At 35.7% G+C, this 18,270-nt stretch overlaps 1 protein-coding gene across 1 annotated transcript in view; it reads left to right on the top strand.

Annotated features, from left to right (window-relative positions):
- Positions 1 to 11,196, top strand: part of LOC148952906 (uncharacterized) — a 90,977-nt gene extending 79,781 nt beyond the window's left edge. The window contains exons 6-7 of the mRNA XM_089087819.1: positions 4,983 to 5,156; positions 9,938 to 11,196. Of these exons, the coding sequence (XP_088943945.1) occupies positions 4,983 to 5,156; positions 9,938 to 11,196 (1,433 nt within the window). The remainder of the gene's footprint in view (positions 1 to 4,982; positions 5,157 to 9,937) is intronic.
- The last annotated feature ends 7,074 nt before the right edge of the window (positions 11,197 to 18,270 follow it).

Raw genomic sequence — 18,270 nt, 5'->3', positions numbered from 1 at the left:
ATTTTATTAGATGTATTTGGGGAAATTATGCCCGTGGGAGGGGGAGTCTATTTGCACTTCAATCATTTTTGACTTAAAAAAAGCACTAGCCTTCTAAATTTCCAATCGAATGAGCCCGTTTCGAAGTTTCTGCGACAACTCCTTCTGCACAAAGTTCCCTGTTCTAAAACAAACGTTATTGCGCTGCCTAAGTAATAAAAAAACTGATAATAACAGATCAAGTATTCTCATACATACCAATTAACAATTTAATAAGAGGCCTAGGTAGCCTTATTATAACTAGGTAATAAAATCAAATAGGCCTATAATTTCTTCTAATTCTTTCTCAATATCAAGGAAAGTCATATGAAGCTTACCCTTTGCTCTGCAATATTTCTACATGACAGCTTGAAGTATATAAACCTGGTCAGTTGTTGAATACCTCTTTTGACATCCACCTTGTGTCTCCCTCATAATATTACCCCCATCTAGCCAGCACCTCAATCTAGTTTCCGAAATGTCTTCCAAGAATTTACTAATTGTTGGCGCTATGCTCATTGGGTGGTAATTACTATGCATCATGCGGTCCCTTTTTTCAAATAACAACTTTAAAACCGACATATTCTACGCTGCTCGGCTGTGGCAAACCAAAAGGCGGTAAGTGACATGTTCTCGAAAAATGAGTTTTATACCTATCCCCACTAAACAGAACACCCTCGGTCGATTGGTATATTTAGAATGTGCGTATCTTCTTTCGTTACCGAGATATTCAAAGCTTTGTGATCCGTTAAAAAGGCGTTATGTGCATTTCTCGGGCTGTCTTGCAGGCCATAGGAGTTAAGCTCACCGACGGGCAAGTCCTGCACTTAACTCCTTTTGGGCTGCCGTGGATACCAGTAAAACAAGTTTTCAAGTTGTCACTTATCGCCTTTTGGTCGTCCGCGCCGGGATTTTTTCATCACTTCCATTACTGTCTGAAGAAAAGAAGAAAACTAGACTATGCAAAATGAGTGCAGTGATTGCAGTGATTGAGTGCAGTGACTGCAGTGATTGAGCCTCCGGCACAACAAGAAGAAGAATATGGATTTGACAACACTCTGTTTGTGAAATATTGGCTGGAGAAATCAGAGTTTAAATTGGATGTGAAAGTAGGTGAAATAACTGAACCTGTTCAAAGAAAGAGCGAAGATCTTTCCGATCTCAGTATTTCTCAGTCAAGACCTTCAGCTTCGAGCTTCTTGCAACAGATATCCCCTCGGCCTGAAACCTCATTTGACAAATGTGTTGAAATGGAACTGGAACACTTGTCAGATTGTCCCCAAGTTGAGTTGCTTGATTTGAGTTTACTTTCTGAGGCACTGAAATGTGACCAAGACAGTTCTGGAGCAGTTTTAAAAGAAGCTTTGGCACTGAAGCGTAGCTATATATCCTTCGAAAGTCAGAAGCTGGTAGAACAACAGGACCTTGAAGAGTTTTTTGGGTGTGAAAGTGGCAGCGAATACGAACCGTCTGAGTCCAAAGACGATTCAAGCTCAAAATGTGATATTACTGTGGAAAAAATCCAAGATACAAACCAAAGAAATCTGTCCAAAGGCCTTCGAGCCCAACCATTGGAGGAAACCGTTCTCCATCTGTACCTGCAGTTTCTTGCATAGTAATCTCTGCAAGTGACCAGCATGCACTGTGTGGTGAACCAACCATGCCTGACCAGCTTTCAATGCCTCATCAACCTATACTTGAGGATTCAGATCAAGCGAGGTCTGGATCAACGGTTGAAAATCAACCCTGACTAGTCAGCCTGTATTTCCTGATGCAGAGACTGATTCAGCTCCTGTGGCGACATAAAAATCGCTTAGGAAGAAATGGGTGCCGCATAAGAAAAAGAAAAGATTTGACAAAAATAAAGAAAAACGCCCCTTTATTGAGGTAGGTTGTGACATCCACAAATGCAAAAGATCTTGCAAGCCACTAACTCTCGAGCAGCGGCGTTTAGTATACGAAAGTTACACAGCTCTAGGCTATGCCGAGCGCACAGCCTATATGAGATCGTTTATTACGACAATGCAACCAAACCGGTGAAAGGAAAACCCTGAAGGGATGAAAAAACGAAAAGTAACACTTCTGTACAGGTTACCTACCAGTGATGGACAATATATAATCCCTTTGCGTCAAAAAACATTTTTAGCCACCTTTGGCATTAAGCACACCAAGATTCTCAAAGTTGTTGTTGGAGGAATCCTTCGAGACGGTGTGTCATACTTTCCAAAAGAAAGAAGGGGTGGGAACCAGCGCAAAGAAGTGGATAAAGAGTCTTTAAGGATGTACATCGAGTCCTATAAGCCCTGTGTTGCTCACTACTGCCGATACAATGCACCATATACTAGGTATATATTAAGAGAAACTTCAGTTAAAGGTATGTGGGAAAATTTTAGGGAGCGATTCCCTGAAGAGAATTGTTCGTTGTACATTTACGGAGAGGTGTTTAGAGTGCTGAAGATTTCCAACAAATACCAAAGTCAGACGTTTGCGAGTATTGCGATGTTTTTATGTTGAAAGATAGCAAAGTCTTCACAACAGATTTAGATAAACAGGAGTATCAGGTTCATCGGCAAATGCCTGAAAAGGCACGAATCCAGCTACAGAGAGATGTGAAGGATAGATTTTCACCAAAAACTTTGGTTTTCACTGTCGATATGCAAAAAGTTCTAATACTCCCAATAATGCCTGCTGTTAAGGAGTCTTTTTTCATGAGCCGCCTGGTATGTTTCAACGAAACGTTTGTGCCTGCAAAAAGTCGAACCACAGGGTCGGCTCCTCTTCCAGCCTATTGAATTTTCTGGCACGAGGCAACTTACGGAAGAAGTGCAGACGCAGTTTCTTCAGCTTATCATGCACTTATTGACGAGCATAGGGACACAGATGAATTCATATTTTATGCCGACAACTGTAGTGGACAAAACAAAAATTACATTGTTTTCTATGCTAGTCAGGATTTCGAACTAACCCTGGGCACCCGCCAAGATCACCATCAAGTATTTGACAAGAGGTCATACCCATATGTCTGCCGATGGACTCCATGGACTTATCGAGGCTAAAATTAGGAAGAACAGAAATGTTGAGGACTTTGGCGCTTTGAAGAAGCTGATGGAAGATTCCAGGGAAAATACTCGCGTCAGGGAGCTTTGCCTCAGTGACTTTCGCGAATGGAAAAACGAAAAGTCCAAAAAGAAGAAAGATAACCAACCGGTGCTGCTACAGAAAGTAGTTGAAGTTGTGTTCAAAAAAGGTCAATCCTCTATGGTTTATCGTGAGGATTTTGAGCAGGAGCTTGTCTCTTACGATTTCCTTACAGTTGCAGCGAAGAAAGAACTTAGTAAAGGATTGCCTAAGTCTCTGAAACAACCGAGGGGAATAGATGCCTCGAAAAAAGGTGATATCATGACAAAGTTGGTACCACACATGAGAGACCAGAGATCCAGAGAATTCTGAAAAAGGATAGCAACGGAAGACAAAGCATCTGACCTCACTTTTGAGGGTTGTGAAGAACAAGATGGACTATAATGATGTTTGCTTTTTTGAGTCCATAAAAGTTTAATTGAAGTCGAATGTTGTTCCTGTTTTCTGGTCGGTTTCCAAATAACCGAACAATTCTTTTATACGTTCTTTTACATTAAGATAGTTGAAGCTATGGCTCTGAGAATACGATACATAGGAGAAGTTTCTGCAAGATTTTGACCCCTGCTTTCTGCCTTTCACAGGCGTGGGTGGCATCAGAGGGTAGTTTTCAACATGATCTATTCAGTGAGTAAGAAAAAAATGTCGGTAAAAAACTTTAATAGCTGAAAACATTGTCAAAAGTTAAATTTTTTCGCATTTAAATTAAAACGGCAAAATGGCACATACCTCCTTTTGGTCTGCCGAAAAACGTGAAAAAAGGTGATAAGTGATAAAAGTACCAAAAGTAAACGAAAAGTTGGATTTTTGAAAGCACCACGTGATTCAGCACAAAAATTACGTCTGGTCATGTTCAGAAATGATTCCCAGCAACTTATTTTCCTAGTTTTAAATTGGGTTATTTGTTTAAAACGTTTTTCGCGTCTCCTGTAAAATTTACAAAGTGTCACTTACCGCCTTTTGGTTTGCCACAGCCGTGCTGGCCATCTGCAGGAAACTTAGACCGCATTGAACAAACTTCAATAGAGCTGGCAATAAGGGCCCTATTAATTCTTTATACGGATTTGAGACGATTCCATCTGCACCTGTTGAAGATCCTCCACTGTGACTTTTAATACTTTTCTTCAACTCTTTCTGTGACATCTCCTATATGAACTGTTAAAAATACTCTGGGAAGGGGGTACCTGGGAGTGTATACTCGGTATATACTTGCGGGTAAGTGGGTGTGGTAGCTAAGTCCTTTTTTTAACCCTCCAGGTTTTTGAAAAACGTCGGCCAGAAATTAATTTTTGGGACAACCCTTGACTTGTCACGTGCCACGCGCATGGACTTTCAGAGTTATTCCATACTGGTTGATTTGTAGACTTGAAAATAATTTTCTTGTTCTTTGATTTTACATAAAAGTTTTTTCCTTTTTACTTAAGCCTTGTGGGGTCTTCTAACTAATCTTAATGCTAATAAGTCTTCATGCTAATAATGCAAATTTAGGATGGTTCAAACGTTTTAAACGGGTTTCCTGCCATTTAAGGACCATTTCTGAAATACATTTGTGACGTCAAAATTTAAAAAAACTATGTTGTTATTAAACTTTGGCTTTCTTATTGACAGATGTGTGTCGGACATTAGAGAAACAAATAATTTCGAAAAGAAGGATCGATTCTTATCTTGGATTCAATTCATTATTAAGGGTCGTGCTTACAAGAAACAGCAAAGAAAGACAAAAATGACATCATTATTGTAGTGTACAAAGTAAATTTAAAGATTGTGTTTTAAGTACCGGTGATGTTTAAGGTATAATCCTAACGAATAATCATATCTTTCAATTCCAGGTTTCAAATTTGATTCTCTATCAAAAACGAATGAAAAGAAAGCAAAAAAAGTGCATTTATCTATAGTCCAATCAACAACAAATGTTCAAGAAATACCAAATCTTAGACAAAGGAAGAAGAATACCATTTACGTTGAATCTTCCGATTCTGATATAGCTGATACCACTGATGAAGGTATGTAATTCAATCACAAACATCTTTGTTTTCATAGAGGTTCACAGAAAGGTGAATATTGTTGAAATAAAAAAATCTTGGTTCCAAAAGAGGTGAAATTTCCCCCTCCCTCTCCTTGAGACCGTTTCTTAGGAACGGTGCCAATATATATTTTTTGTGGCGTTGAGACTTGATTCTTTTGACCCTAACATTCTTTCTATAAAAAAAAAAAAAAGAAAAAAAAAAAAAAGTGGGGGCTGTTGGCAATCAAGTTTCTTTTATAATTGTTGCCGTCAAATTTGTTTTTCTTGTACCCAATATCACGGTTTTCAAAGAGTAAACCTGCAAAATCTCAGGAACAGCAGAGGATATCAATTTCAAATAGGGAATGTTTGTTGAGCGGGATATAGGACGAAGTCAATATCCAAGATGTCAAAATGGTCTATCTGTGATACCTCACGAATAGATATGGATATCCGGTTGAAGTCTTTAGGGAACGTTAAGGGATATGTTGAATTAGATCAAAAGGCGCTATTAGATCTTTCATTGGTAGGGGGTTATTCTCCTGCAGCAATTGCCTGTATTGAAAAACAGGAATCAAAATAATGTAACTATGCTTTGTCATACATAAATTAAAATACATATTTCGGAAAAGGCGGTTCTAATTGTGTTCTTTTTGTTTTGGTCTGACTATTTTTAGGAGTTATTGGTTATTTTATTTCTTAGTATTGGACATGATCGTCTCTTAATTGGTTGCTAGCTACCCCTGCAACCCGGATTTTGATCGGACTCTGGTTTTAGGACTTATGGGCTATTTCGTTATTTACTATGGAACGTGATCGTCTCCTACTAGGTTGCTAGCTACCGCTGCAACCCGGATAAAATTATTGATTTTATTTTAAATATTTTGTTGCTAATTACAAATTCACGTAGATGTGACAAATTCATAACGATAATAACATAAGCTGTTAAAATACTATAGAAAAATGCAGTTTTTCGTAAAAAATTTATTTAATTTAAAGAATTTTTTTTAATTACAAGAGGTTTTTATCACATCATTTTCCTTCAAAATGAGCTATTAAACAACTCTTTACGATGTTCCATTGCTGATCTATTTGAGTAGAAAAAGAAAGAAAAAAAAGATAAAAAAGCCGTTTATGCTGAATATCGTGGTTTCAGCCACTTTTATTGATTTTCAAGTCAATATATTTCCTTTGTTGTTCCAACCAAGGGATTGTGAGTTTCCTATATAGTGTTTTCGGACAAGGCAGTTCTAATAGTGTACTTCTTGTTCTGATCTGACTCTTTTTTAGTAGTTTTGGGCTATTATATTTCTAAGTATTGGACGTGATAGTCCCTCACTAGGTTGCTTGCTACCGCTGCAACCTGGATTGCTAGCTACTGCTGTAACCCGGATATTTGATGAAACTTATATAGTCCTCATTCACGTGCCCGTCTTTTACTATGTTGCTGCTACCGCAGCAATCAAGATTAATGTCTCAGTTACTATTGACCAGAGTTCGTTCTTTACTATAACATCCAGGGCCCTCTGATCAGTGAAACTGATTTTGAAGCCTGGGCCTTTTCCGATTTGGTTCAAGTACTAAATTTCGGGGTTGGCTGCTTTAAATCGGAATCGGTCATGGACAGCGCCAAATTTCTGGCAACTGCTAGGTAGTTCTTTTTGCGCACCAAGACTGCTGCTTCGAGCGTACCAGCTTTAATAGTTTTCACCAGTGGCTGAGAATCGGATGCATTGCGAGGCAATATAACTAAAGTGTCATTTGGCGTCACTACTCTGGCTATTTGCCCGGTACTGGCTAAATCATCGAGGAATTTCTTTTGACCGACCGCTGATTCCATATATTCTTTAGGGGGCATTTTAATCACTATAGATACAGGGTTTGCCTCACGAAAAGTAAGTCATTCTTTATTGTCAAACATATGCCCAACCCTATCAATGCATGAATTCAACTTTCGCAACATTTGGTCACTTTACACGCCAAAGACGTGTAAGAATTGAACGGGATAGTAGGCACCTCTTTCGGGTCAAGGATTGTGAATCAAATATTGAAATTACCTCGAGACTCCAGAGTTTTCAAAGCCTCGCATATATCGCCCATCATAGTCCCACGAGCTATTGTCTTTCCTTCATTACGTCATCTTCCACTTTCTCAAGCGAAAACTTGTGGGCTTGAGTAATCGAATCTTTTTTATAGAATTTCACTGCCGTAGATATAATTGTCTTTTTAATAATTTCCGTCTTCACAATACTTCGCTGAGTGAAATTCAGAATCGGGCAATGATAGTACTTCAGTTTACCCGCTACCGCACTCATTGCACCTCAGCCGTTTCGTTGTGCACTAAAAATGCTCAACGCTGACTGAAATGTTAATAAGTAAGGGAAGCATAGGCTCCTGCTATCTATTTCCCGCAGTTTAAGGGACGCCACTCCCGGCAGGTATGACGACGCTTGCTAAAAAAAAAACCTCCCCTCTTCTGCTCGTTTATTAGTAAAGATTGCATAAATAAATAATCAGTCAAAATAATTTGACAACTATTACCATAGGATTATCCTTCGATTATCGAAAAGCTGAGAAATATTCTTATTCAGGTCACAAACTATAATCTTTTGCCAGATATTGCGAAATCTGACTAGCTTCGCAGGGATTTAAACTCCCCAAAAGAGCTTACTGGTTTGACAACTAATAATATTCAGTTCTAGACAGTTGTTTTCACCTTGAACTCTGAATCAATACTGATTCTAGCCGCCTGATTCTTTGAGGTTCGTCTTTTACTATTCCAAAAAAGAAAAGGTCATAGGCTTTTTCCTGTTTGTAAACCTGGTTGCAGTGGTAGTCAAATAGTTCATGGTAACGAACTGTATAGTAAGAGCGACTTGTCTCAATAGTAACTGAAACTCTAAAAAAACGGAATTTTGATACCAATAGATACATAAAAAAAATTGGATTTTCATCCTGATTTTACATATATAAGTTTCAACAAGTTTAGTCTTTTCCATCAAAAGTTACGAGCCTGAGAAAATTTGCCTGATTTGCAAAAAAAGGTCATAGAATGTCATAAAAAAAGGTTTTGATTTTCGAAAAAGGCCCTAAAAGTCATAGAATCTTCATGAAAATCACACCATGTTGGTTTTAAATTCCTATTTGCCAAAATGTGAAATTAGGTATTTTTTGCCAGAAGAAAGAGCAGGGATGCGTGTTTGTATGTATTTTGCGTTTTTTTCCCAGGGGTGATCATATTGACCCGGTGATCCTAGAATGTCTTGGGAGGGCTCATTCGACTGGAAATTACTAAGTTCCTAGCTACCGCGGCAACCCGGATACAACACAATTATAATAAATAATAACCTGTCCTATTGTAACCTGTCACATGCATCCAAAAATTAAAATTTAAGCAGATAAAATAAGGATAGTAAAAACAAATAAAATGATAAATAGAATAGATCTATAATAAAATAATATGGGAGGGGGCATCTGGGCCAACAATATTAAAATAATATGGGGCCATGTAGCCTACCACTTAATTTCCTATTTGTAGGGATAATTCACCAGCAACAAGTGCCCGCATTTGCAAACAGGAACCAATATAATCCAATTTTACTTTATCAAACCGCAATAATAAAATTTAAAAATATCATGCTTTTACCTGTGACCCTGTCTATCTGTTCCAGTAGCTGTAAGTAAAACTAATCTGAATTATTGTTATTTCCATCAGTTGCTTTAACTAGGCAATATACAACTATGACTGATACCCTGCCCTTTTTAGTTATAAAATCAGCGAGTAGCATTTTATTATTAATACCTTTTCCACCTAAACAAGACTTGGCAACCTCCTTATTCATCATGAGCCCTATTCCCAGCCTATGTATCCCATCCTTCCTGACTGAGTGTATAAATGCTATATCATCTAGTTTCATGTTTCCAACCTCTGGGATATGGGTTTCGGAAACTCCTAATAATTCCCGTTTAAATCGCCTGTGTTCATCAGTCAAAATGTGTACACGAAAGTTGATTTTTTACATCGTAGCTTTGAAAGTTACAATTTTTATATTTTTTAAATCATCGAGGCTATTTTTTCCTCAGGAAAAGTAATGGTCCCAGAACCAGTGCAGGCGGGTAATAACACACTTTCTCAAGTCTACACGAAGTGCTTAAGCAGGCTTGGAACCGGACGGCAATAAGTCCTTGGTATCTTCAGGTGAATAAAGGCTTTGTAAAATCCTTTGCCTATCTTGGTCACAACATGGTCATCCATGCTTGGTGATTCTCTTCTTCAATAAGAGTTTCAATCCTGCACAGACAATCTCAAGCCTATAACCTCTGACTCATTATATATTCATGCCTACAAACATAATGCTACTACTTGGACAACTTAACTAAGAAGAGATTTTTCAGCTCCCAAAAAAAAACACCAAAACAAACCAAACTCAAAACAATCATCCATTCATCAGTTCATCAAATTCATCATCAAAAGACAGCCCTTTGCTTAACAATTAATAAAATATTATTGTTTTCTTTATTTTGAACTTGCCTATCGTTAGGCTTTTAACTGTTGACACATTCAAGAGCCTCTACTAATTTTTAACAAATTTAAAGAAAATACTATTTGGGTAATTTGGCAGCTTCGGAAGTTAGATTAATCGTCAAACTCCTAATCCCGAAACTGAATGTTTGTTGGTACCGACTTTAGGTAGACGACTATTTTTCAGTGAAATTGACTTAGAGCATCCATATTATTTCTCATAATATTCATGTCTTTAGTTTCTTCTTCTTTTTTAGAAATGGATAGATACAGTGAAGAAGCTTATGAACTGATGTCCTCTGACGAATCTGACCACGAAAAAATTCCAGGAATGATGCCTCCAAAGAGCTCTATTAGTCATAGCAAGGCGATAAATCGGTCAAGTGGTGAAAGACTGTCACAGCCTGAGGAAGTGACATTGGAATCCTTTGGTTCACGTTCGAACGAAATGTCACTTAGGCTTAGAAAAAAGCTGAGTATAAAGTCTTCAGAAAACACTCACCTTTGCACAATTTGCAGTGAATCCTTTTCCCTTCGAATTTCACTATCAAAACATATGAAAGGTCATGATGAAATAGAAATTCAGCAATGTCAGTTTTACCGTTCAGAATCCAAGAAAAGGCGTAATCTTGATTGTAGTTTCGAAACTCAAAATGGAACAAGAGATAGTTCTTATGAGTGCACTATCTGCAAAAAGACATATACTATTCGTAAATCATTTTTAAATCATATGCGACGGCACACTCAGGTTCTGCGTGTGACGGCAGTCAATGGAAAATCTGCAAATGATCAAGTGTCTACAAATCATAGAGGTTTGACCTACGATAATTTAAATAAATGTGCTACATGTGGTTCAACTTATAAGTACCGCCAAGGTCTTTTACGGCACTTGAGATGCAACCCAGAACATAGAGAAACTCATTTTTGTAATATTCACAATAAATCTTTTTCTCCCGATCTGTTATTTCAACCTCAGCCGGAAATTTATAAATCAAACAATGAAAATGAAATGTTACAGTGTCCCTTTTGTCATGCTTCAAATTCAAAAATTCAATTCAAAAAAGAACATCATCTTTATATTCATTTAGTCACCCACAGGGAGGAAACTTGCAACTTGTGCATTAGATGTAGCATGTGCACTAGTTTCTTTGCTTTGCCTTCCGAATTACTTAATCATTTGAAAATGCACGAAAAGATGGAAGCAAGCGAAAAAACAGAAATTGTATCTGCTGTGCAACCATCAGAAAATTCAGACGCTGAACCTTCAAGTAATTTAGAACCAGTAATTAATAACATCGTTAGAGAAAGTAGTTTGAATGAGTGCGGTATTTGCAAAAAGACATATGTCAAACGTAAATCACTCTTAGGACACTTGCGAAGGCATGTTGAGGGTAGAAAATACTTGTGTCACGTATGCGGCTTAGGTTTTTTTAAAAACATAGACCTTAAAATGCATATAAAAAGACATACCGGTGATAAAAATTTAACGTGCGAGAAATGCGGAAAGAATTTCTAGAGTATGTCTATTTTTAATCGGCATTTAAAAAAGCATGCTACAGAAGAGAGTGGACAGAGACCAGAAAAATTGTTTGAGTGTGAAATATGCAGCACAAAATTGTTAACGAAGCAGATTTACTCAATTCATATGAAAAGACACACTGAGGGAACAGCACTTGAGTGTGGAATCTGTCGAAGAAAATGCTATTCAAAATACCAATTGACTGAACATTTGAGGATCCATACGGGAGAAAAACCGTATGAATGCAAGATATGCAACCATAGCTTTGCTCAAATAAGGGGTTTAAGAAACCATATGAAACATCACAGGGATACAAAACATTTAGCTGTGAATTTTGTAGCAAAAAATTTATGAACAAAGATAAGAAGAATGATCATGTAAATATTCACACTGGTAATAAACCTTATAAATGCACGATGTGCGACTTGCGTTTTGGCTCAAGAGCTATTCTAAAAAACCATAAGAAAGTCCATATGAGGAATCCAAAAGAAAAGAAATTCAGAGAGAAAAAGTACAGCTGTAACATATGCAACGAAAAATTCGCTGTGTCTGATTATCGTGATAAACATGTGGCTTTACATACGACTCCTAATCCTTTCAGCTGCGAGTTCTGCAGCAAGAATTTCAACTATAAGAAAAACATGATAGCCCATGTGCAGCGTGTGCATCCCAGTTGCAATCCATTTAAATGTAAGCTGTGCAGTAAGACTTACGATACCATTAGGAAAATTGATGTACACATAAACTCTCGTGCTTGTGTAAAAAATGACAAATCTCATAAAAAGTCGAAAAACCAAGATAAATCCATCGAGGTAGATGGAATTACGAATTCTGAAAAACTATTTATATGTAATATTTGCAATGAGGAATCTGAATCAGTTGAGCAAATTCAGGAACATTTTAACTCTTGCCATAAGCCTTCTAAGTAGGAATTGATCATGGTATTAGTTTGAAGTAAAATGAGTAAAAAAGACTTCTTTTGTTCTTTATATTTGGCCAAAAAGTGATAACCCGTTAAACTGAAACTGATAAAAAAGGATGAACAATAGTTACACTTTAAGTGAAAAGTTACAGATCTGGATATTGTTTTAACATAAGTATAGTGCGTCTATTATAGTGCGTCTAAATTACAAAAAAAACGTTTATAAAAAGCATCAACATTTGTTTATAAGCCTTTTTGTTACATTTTTAAAAGTTAGAAAAACTTTTTTGGGAGGGGGTGGTTCAAACCCCATAACCCCCTCTGGATAGGGCTGGATATAAGCCGTACTAATTTGAAAAGAAAGATAAAATATGTTTTTTTTCTTGACACATTGAATTTTTTCCTATATTTTTTCGTCTTAAAAATTATTCCATACCAAAAGGGGCTTGTGTAGTCGTATTACAAATTTTTTGAAACCTTTTTTGAGGCTACATATTCGAGTTGACTTGAAGTGTATGCTACTTTAGAAACTTGGAGAACTCGTTCTTTTACATCCACAAAAGGGATCTGATGCATATTTTGGGGTATTCTGTCTTGTGTAAAAAGTTCTCTTTCGAATGGTTTAATTGACATTGCTGTAAGTCGTCTTTAACTGCCTGTATTTTCCAGTTCTCCTTCACCAAATCACATACAGTATGGTCCGTTTTGCCGAAAGTTGCTGATTTGATGAACGAAAGTTCTTTTTCAAAGTCGTTTTCCTCGGGATTTTGGGAAAACAGATTAGGAAAAACCGCTTTCAGGCGACGGTTTAGTATTTGTAGCAAATATGTTGCAAATAGAGGTAACAGAGGCTTTCCGAGGCATTCAATGATTCTCCGTATTTCAGATGCGGAACCTAGTATTTTGCGCATCATGAATACTGTTCAGTGAATATCCTAATTATAGGAACTCGTACAAAAAAAATAATAATAAAAGTATAACAACGAATATGGTCTAAAATTCTTGTAAAGAGCGATTTCCATGCAGAATTTTTCGGATTCGCACTTTCTGTACATGCAAACTCTAAGTATAGAAATGTTTTCTTCAATGATGCATATCTATTTAGGAGACCACAATTGGATTTTGCTATATATTTTTATAATTTCAAAATTTCATCTGAATTTAAATTGAATATCTTTCTGGCAACTTCATAATAATATCAAATTTAATATTTGAGAAATTTCAATCTACTGTTGAGATTTTGGTGATTGAAATTTTACTGTTGAAATACCTTGGTGATTCATAGTCAAATCAGAATCTGCTTTTTCAAAACAAATTTTGCAAATCATACATAATTGTTGAACTCTAAATACTACGTGTTGATTCAACAAAATATTTTTTTTCGGGGGTCTGTTTAAATTCTAATGTGGAGATACAGCTTATTTTCTACAGCCAAAGGTAAAATTCTACAGCTATAATTCTACAGCTATAATTCTATAACGTGTTGATTCAACAAAATATTTTTTTTCGGGGGTCTGTTTAAATTCTAATGTGGAGATACAGCTTATTTTCTACAGCTATAGGTAAAATTCTTAAGAGAAGATGGGATTTCGTTGAGTGTGTCTTATGTATAAGTCCTAGAATTTAGCCTGGTTTCTATAGAACTTGTGATTGGCTCATTCTTTTTGTTATACGAGAAATTTGGTTTTAGAAAATCTGGTTGTATTTCTTGTCCAGAAGTAGAAGATTTATTTTGGTTTTATTTACCCATTTTCATATATTTTTCAAATTTAATATAATTACTTGTATTGGTTTAGTTGATTGCTTTTATTGGGTGCATGGTTCGACCCCCCTATTTCAGAGTTAATTTTTTAATTAACTTTTCTACATTATTCCATTTCTATCTATTTTTTCGTGATTTATGATTAAAAAATTGGCTGTTTCTGCTTATTTCGACTAACATGTTGCTACCCAAATCCTAACCCTTTCAGTTGCGAGTTTGCGGCAAGAGGTACAACTATAATAAAAACTTGATAGCCCATGCGCAGTTTGTGCACCCCACCCACAATCTGTTTAAATTTAAGCTATGTGGTAAGACGAAAGATTGTACTAGAAAAATTTATCTTCATATTAGCTCTCGTTATGACAAAAAAACAAATCTCGTATAGCTGGAAAAATCGGGACAATTCGATCAAGGGTGATGGGAACGTGAACATTGATGAAGTGGTAAAGCTATTTACTTGTAATAATAGTGACGAAATTTCTATCCGTTGAGGACATTCAATGTCATTTGAATGCTTCATGTTATTTCTAAGTAAGAATTACGTAAGTAGTTCGAAAATAGGGAACAATGAAATGTTTCTGTACTTTTAATTTGCCTAAAAATTTATTACTATTTTTTTATAATATAAAACTGTAAACGAAAAAAAAATGATAAAAACTACCTGTCCATGAAAGCTGAAGGAAAATAAAAAGCCTTTGGCTTTTTCTCTCCAGTAAAAACTCAAAGGCTTTTACTGTGTTTTATATTCTTTTTGTTTATGGTTAAAAATCTAGTATTATGTTTCTTATACTTTTCTTCCCTGATTTCTTGCTTGGAGATTGTGTATATCAATAACTGTAAAATGAATGGTGCTTTCCTGCGTTTTCTGTTTTCTTGGTTCACGATTAAAATGGTGTGTCGTAATTAAAGTTCCGGAAAAAATTTGAATGTCTCCTCTAAATTTTAGATAGACAGTAGTTTTGTTGAAATGGTTAATAATAATATGTTTTCAATGGAATTTCGGTTCGGGAAATCCTCAAAAATGAAGATAATTATTCATATGAACAGAAATTTAGTCTTTTCCTCCGTATTGCTGTTTATATGTAATAAGGTATATTTGTCAGTTGAGGACATTCAAGAGCCTTTTAACCCTTCTCCTAAGAATCCTATGTAGAAATTGCCTATGGTAAAAAAAGGGATAAATACAATGTCTTATACTTTTAATTCGACTAAATTTTTTTTTAACTCTCCTCCATAAAAGCACGCATGCCTTAGACTTTTTTTTCTTATAGCTCTCTAGCCACATCTACATATTTCAAAATGTTTGGAAATGTAACACAAACCCAGCTGAACACAAACCCAGGCTGTTTGGTGTGTTTGGGGAAATGATGGGCTTGGGGGGAGGCTGTTTGACCTCCAAACACTTCCCACTATTAAAAAGGGCACTAGTCTCTCAATTTCCAATCGAATGAGCCCCTTTCGAAGTTTCTACAACAACTCCTTCTGTACAAAATAACCTAGTCTTAAACAATCCAAATAATAAATAAATAATGCATTGTGCCAACATCGTTCTTTACTTAGGCAGTATTATTGCGCTGCCTATGTTAGTTATATGTTAGTATATATATATATATATATATATATATATATATATATATATATATATATATATATATATATATATATATATATATATATATATATATATATATATATATATATATATATATATATATATATATATATATATATATATATATATATATATATATATATATATATATATATATATATATATATATATATATATATATATATATATATATATATATATATATATATATAAGTGAACACTGCTGGCACATCCGGGTTGCAGCGGTAGCTAGCAATCTAGTAAGAAACAATCACGTCCCACAGTAAAAAAAAAAAAAAATAGCCCGTAATTCATGAAATTAAAGTCAGATTAATATACACAATATACTATTAGAATCGCCTTGTCTGAAATCCCTACGTAGAAAACTTACAGCTCCTTGGCTTGAATGACGAGGAAAAATCATTGGCTTGAAAAACAAGAAAAGTGGATTGAACTACGGTATTTTACCCTAACAGCATATTTTTTTCCGTTTCTTTTTCCTCCTCAGATAGCTGGGCACTATAAAATCATAGAGAGATGTTTCATGGCTCATTTTAAAGGAAATTGCTACATATAGTGCCTTTTGTAATTAAAAAAAGGTTTTAAAAATAGAAACAATTCTTTACAAAAGATCGCTTTTTTTACAGCACTGTGGTAGCAAATGTTATTTTATTTTTTTCAATGGAGGCATAATTTATTCACAAAAGAAAATAGCAAGAGAAAGCATGAAGCCCAGTAAACCTGGCTTCATGCTTTACAAGTATGCTTTAGAAGCGAAGCATGCTTTAGAAGAAATAGAAGCCCAGTAAACGGGCTTCTATTGTCACTTCAAAAAAAACATTATTTACATCAGTGCATTCGGGTTTCCAATTCATAACAAAACAAAATATATGGAACTAATTGAGAGAGAGGAAACAATTCATAAACCTGCAGGCAATGGTGTCTCAACTGCTCACGGAAGCCAGACCTTTCAACAATATCCCTAATAGGAGATGGCATCTGAGACCAGAGCACCGGACGAATATGACGAGCAGAGAAAGCAGACCTCGCAAATACTCTAATCGGCCTTCTATATACCAACCTATCTCGTTAACTGCAACTCGTTAACTGAAAAAAATATAAATGTTTTCACTTTTATAACTTTAATAAATCAAATAATATTAACATTTTGATTACTAAATATAAGTATATGTATATTAAACGGACAATGCACGTTCATTTGTATTTTTTTCAGTAAAGTGTAAATTATGTTCTGGCCTTGGGAAGGCATAGGGGTTTTGAGCCCAACATATATTAATTTCTGCTCGTTTTGAGTTTGACTCGGTTATTTATTGTAATTTCTGTTCGTTTTGGGTTTCATTTATTTATCGATGCTGATTTGTGGTATTTTCACACTTGGTAGATTGTTTTATTTTATTTTTGCTCATTTTTGGTTTATTGGAGCTCTTTACTTTTCTTTGAAAAACTTATTTTTTGGAAAAAGTTTTTTAATTAATTTCTTTTCGTTTTATATTGACATAGTCGTTCCAGGGAAAAATAAAATAATGCTTTCAATCTTTTATTTTTTTGAAGACTTTATAGTTTGGCCTGCGATTTGTATGCTGGAGAAAAATTTTCCTCAATTTTTGATAACATACACCCTTTTAAAAATCTGGACACAAATAGTAATGTTAAATTTAGTTTCATACCTCCTCTAGTTGACCTGAAATGGAAAACTTGATACCATTCGCAAAAAAATCTGTTTACTTTCTTTTGATAGCTTGGATACACTTACGCTATTTAGATTTGGTTAAATTTTAAGAGCAGAAGTAGCCCTGAAAGTCTGAACATTATGCCCTCAGTCGTTCTTGCGATACTGCTGAGATGCCTTATTGGGAATTAGCATTAACACAGTGCATTTTGATTTAATCTTAAGGCAACATTTAGTTTTTAAACATAATGGGCAAATGGGAGGGGGATTAGTTACCCTCTAATCACTTTCGACTATTAAAAAGGGCATCAGCCCTTTCTATTTTCAATCGAATGAGCCCTTTTCGAAGTTCCCGCGACAACTCCCTCGATACGAAGTGCCCTGGTCCAAACAACAAAATAAAATAATACATTATACCCACATCGATCTTTACTATAAATATGTCAAGCCTTCCAATCACTTTCGACGATCAAAAAAGGCACTAGGCCTTTCGATTTCCAATCGAGTGAGCTCTTTTTGAAACGACAACGCTTTCTATAAACACCTTATATGCCCTCAGGGCATAAATTACAACCCTTACCCTAAGGGAAGTTAGGATGGTTGTCACCCTCTAAGAACTAATTTCCAGAACTTCCAACTACGCCCTCTCAATTCCCAATTGAAGGAGCCCCTTTTAAAGTTTTTACGACAACTCTATCTAGAAAAACCTTATATGCCCCCAGGGCATAACTTACAACCTTTGCACTGGGGACTGTGGGGGGTTTGTCATCCTTAAATACGTAATTTCCAGAACTTTCAACTACGTTGAACAAAATGGCTATTTCTAAACTTTGATTGAATGTGCTTGGGGAAACGGTAAGTTTGAGAGGGGGGTCAATTACTCTCCACTCACTGTCGACTATTAAAAAGGGCAATTTCAATTTCCAAACAAATGTGCCCTTTTTGAAATTTTTAAAACAACTTTCTATATAAACCTTATATGCCCCCAGGGCATAGCCTACAACCCTTGCACTGAGGGCTCTGAGAGGGTTATCATCCTAAAAGACATAATTTACAGAACTTTCGACTACGTTGAACAAAAAGGT

The sequence above is a fragment of the Artemia sp. Qi Xiang Cuo genome, chromosome 4, assembly GCF_049724085.1.
Source record: "Artemia sp. Qi Xiang Cuo chromosome 4, ASM4972408v1, whole genome shotgun sequence".
Lineage (NCBI taxonomy): Eukaryota > Metazoa > Arthropoda > Branchiopoda > Anostraca > Artemiidae > Artemia > Artemia sp. Qi Xiang Cuo.
The sequence above is the reverse complement of the archived record's forward strand: the minus strand, read 5'-3'. Positions and strand labels throughout refer to the sequence as shown.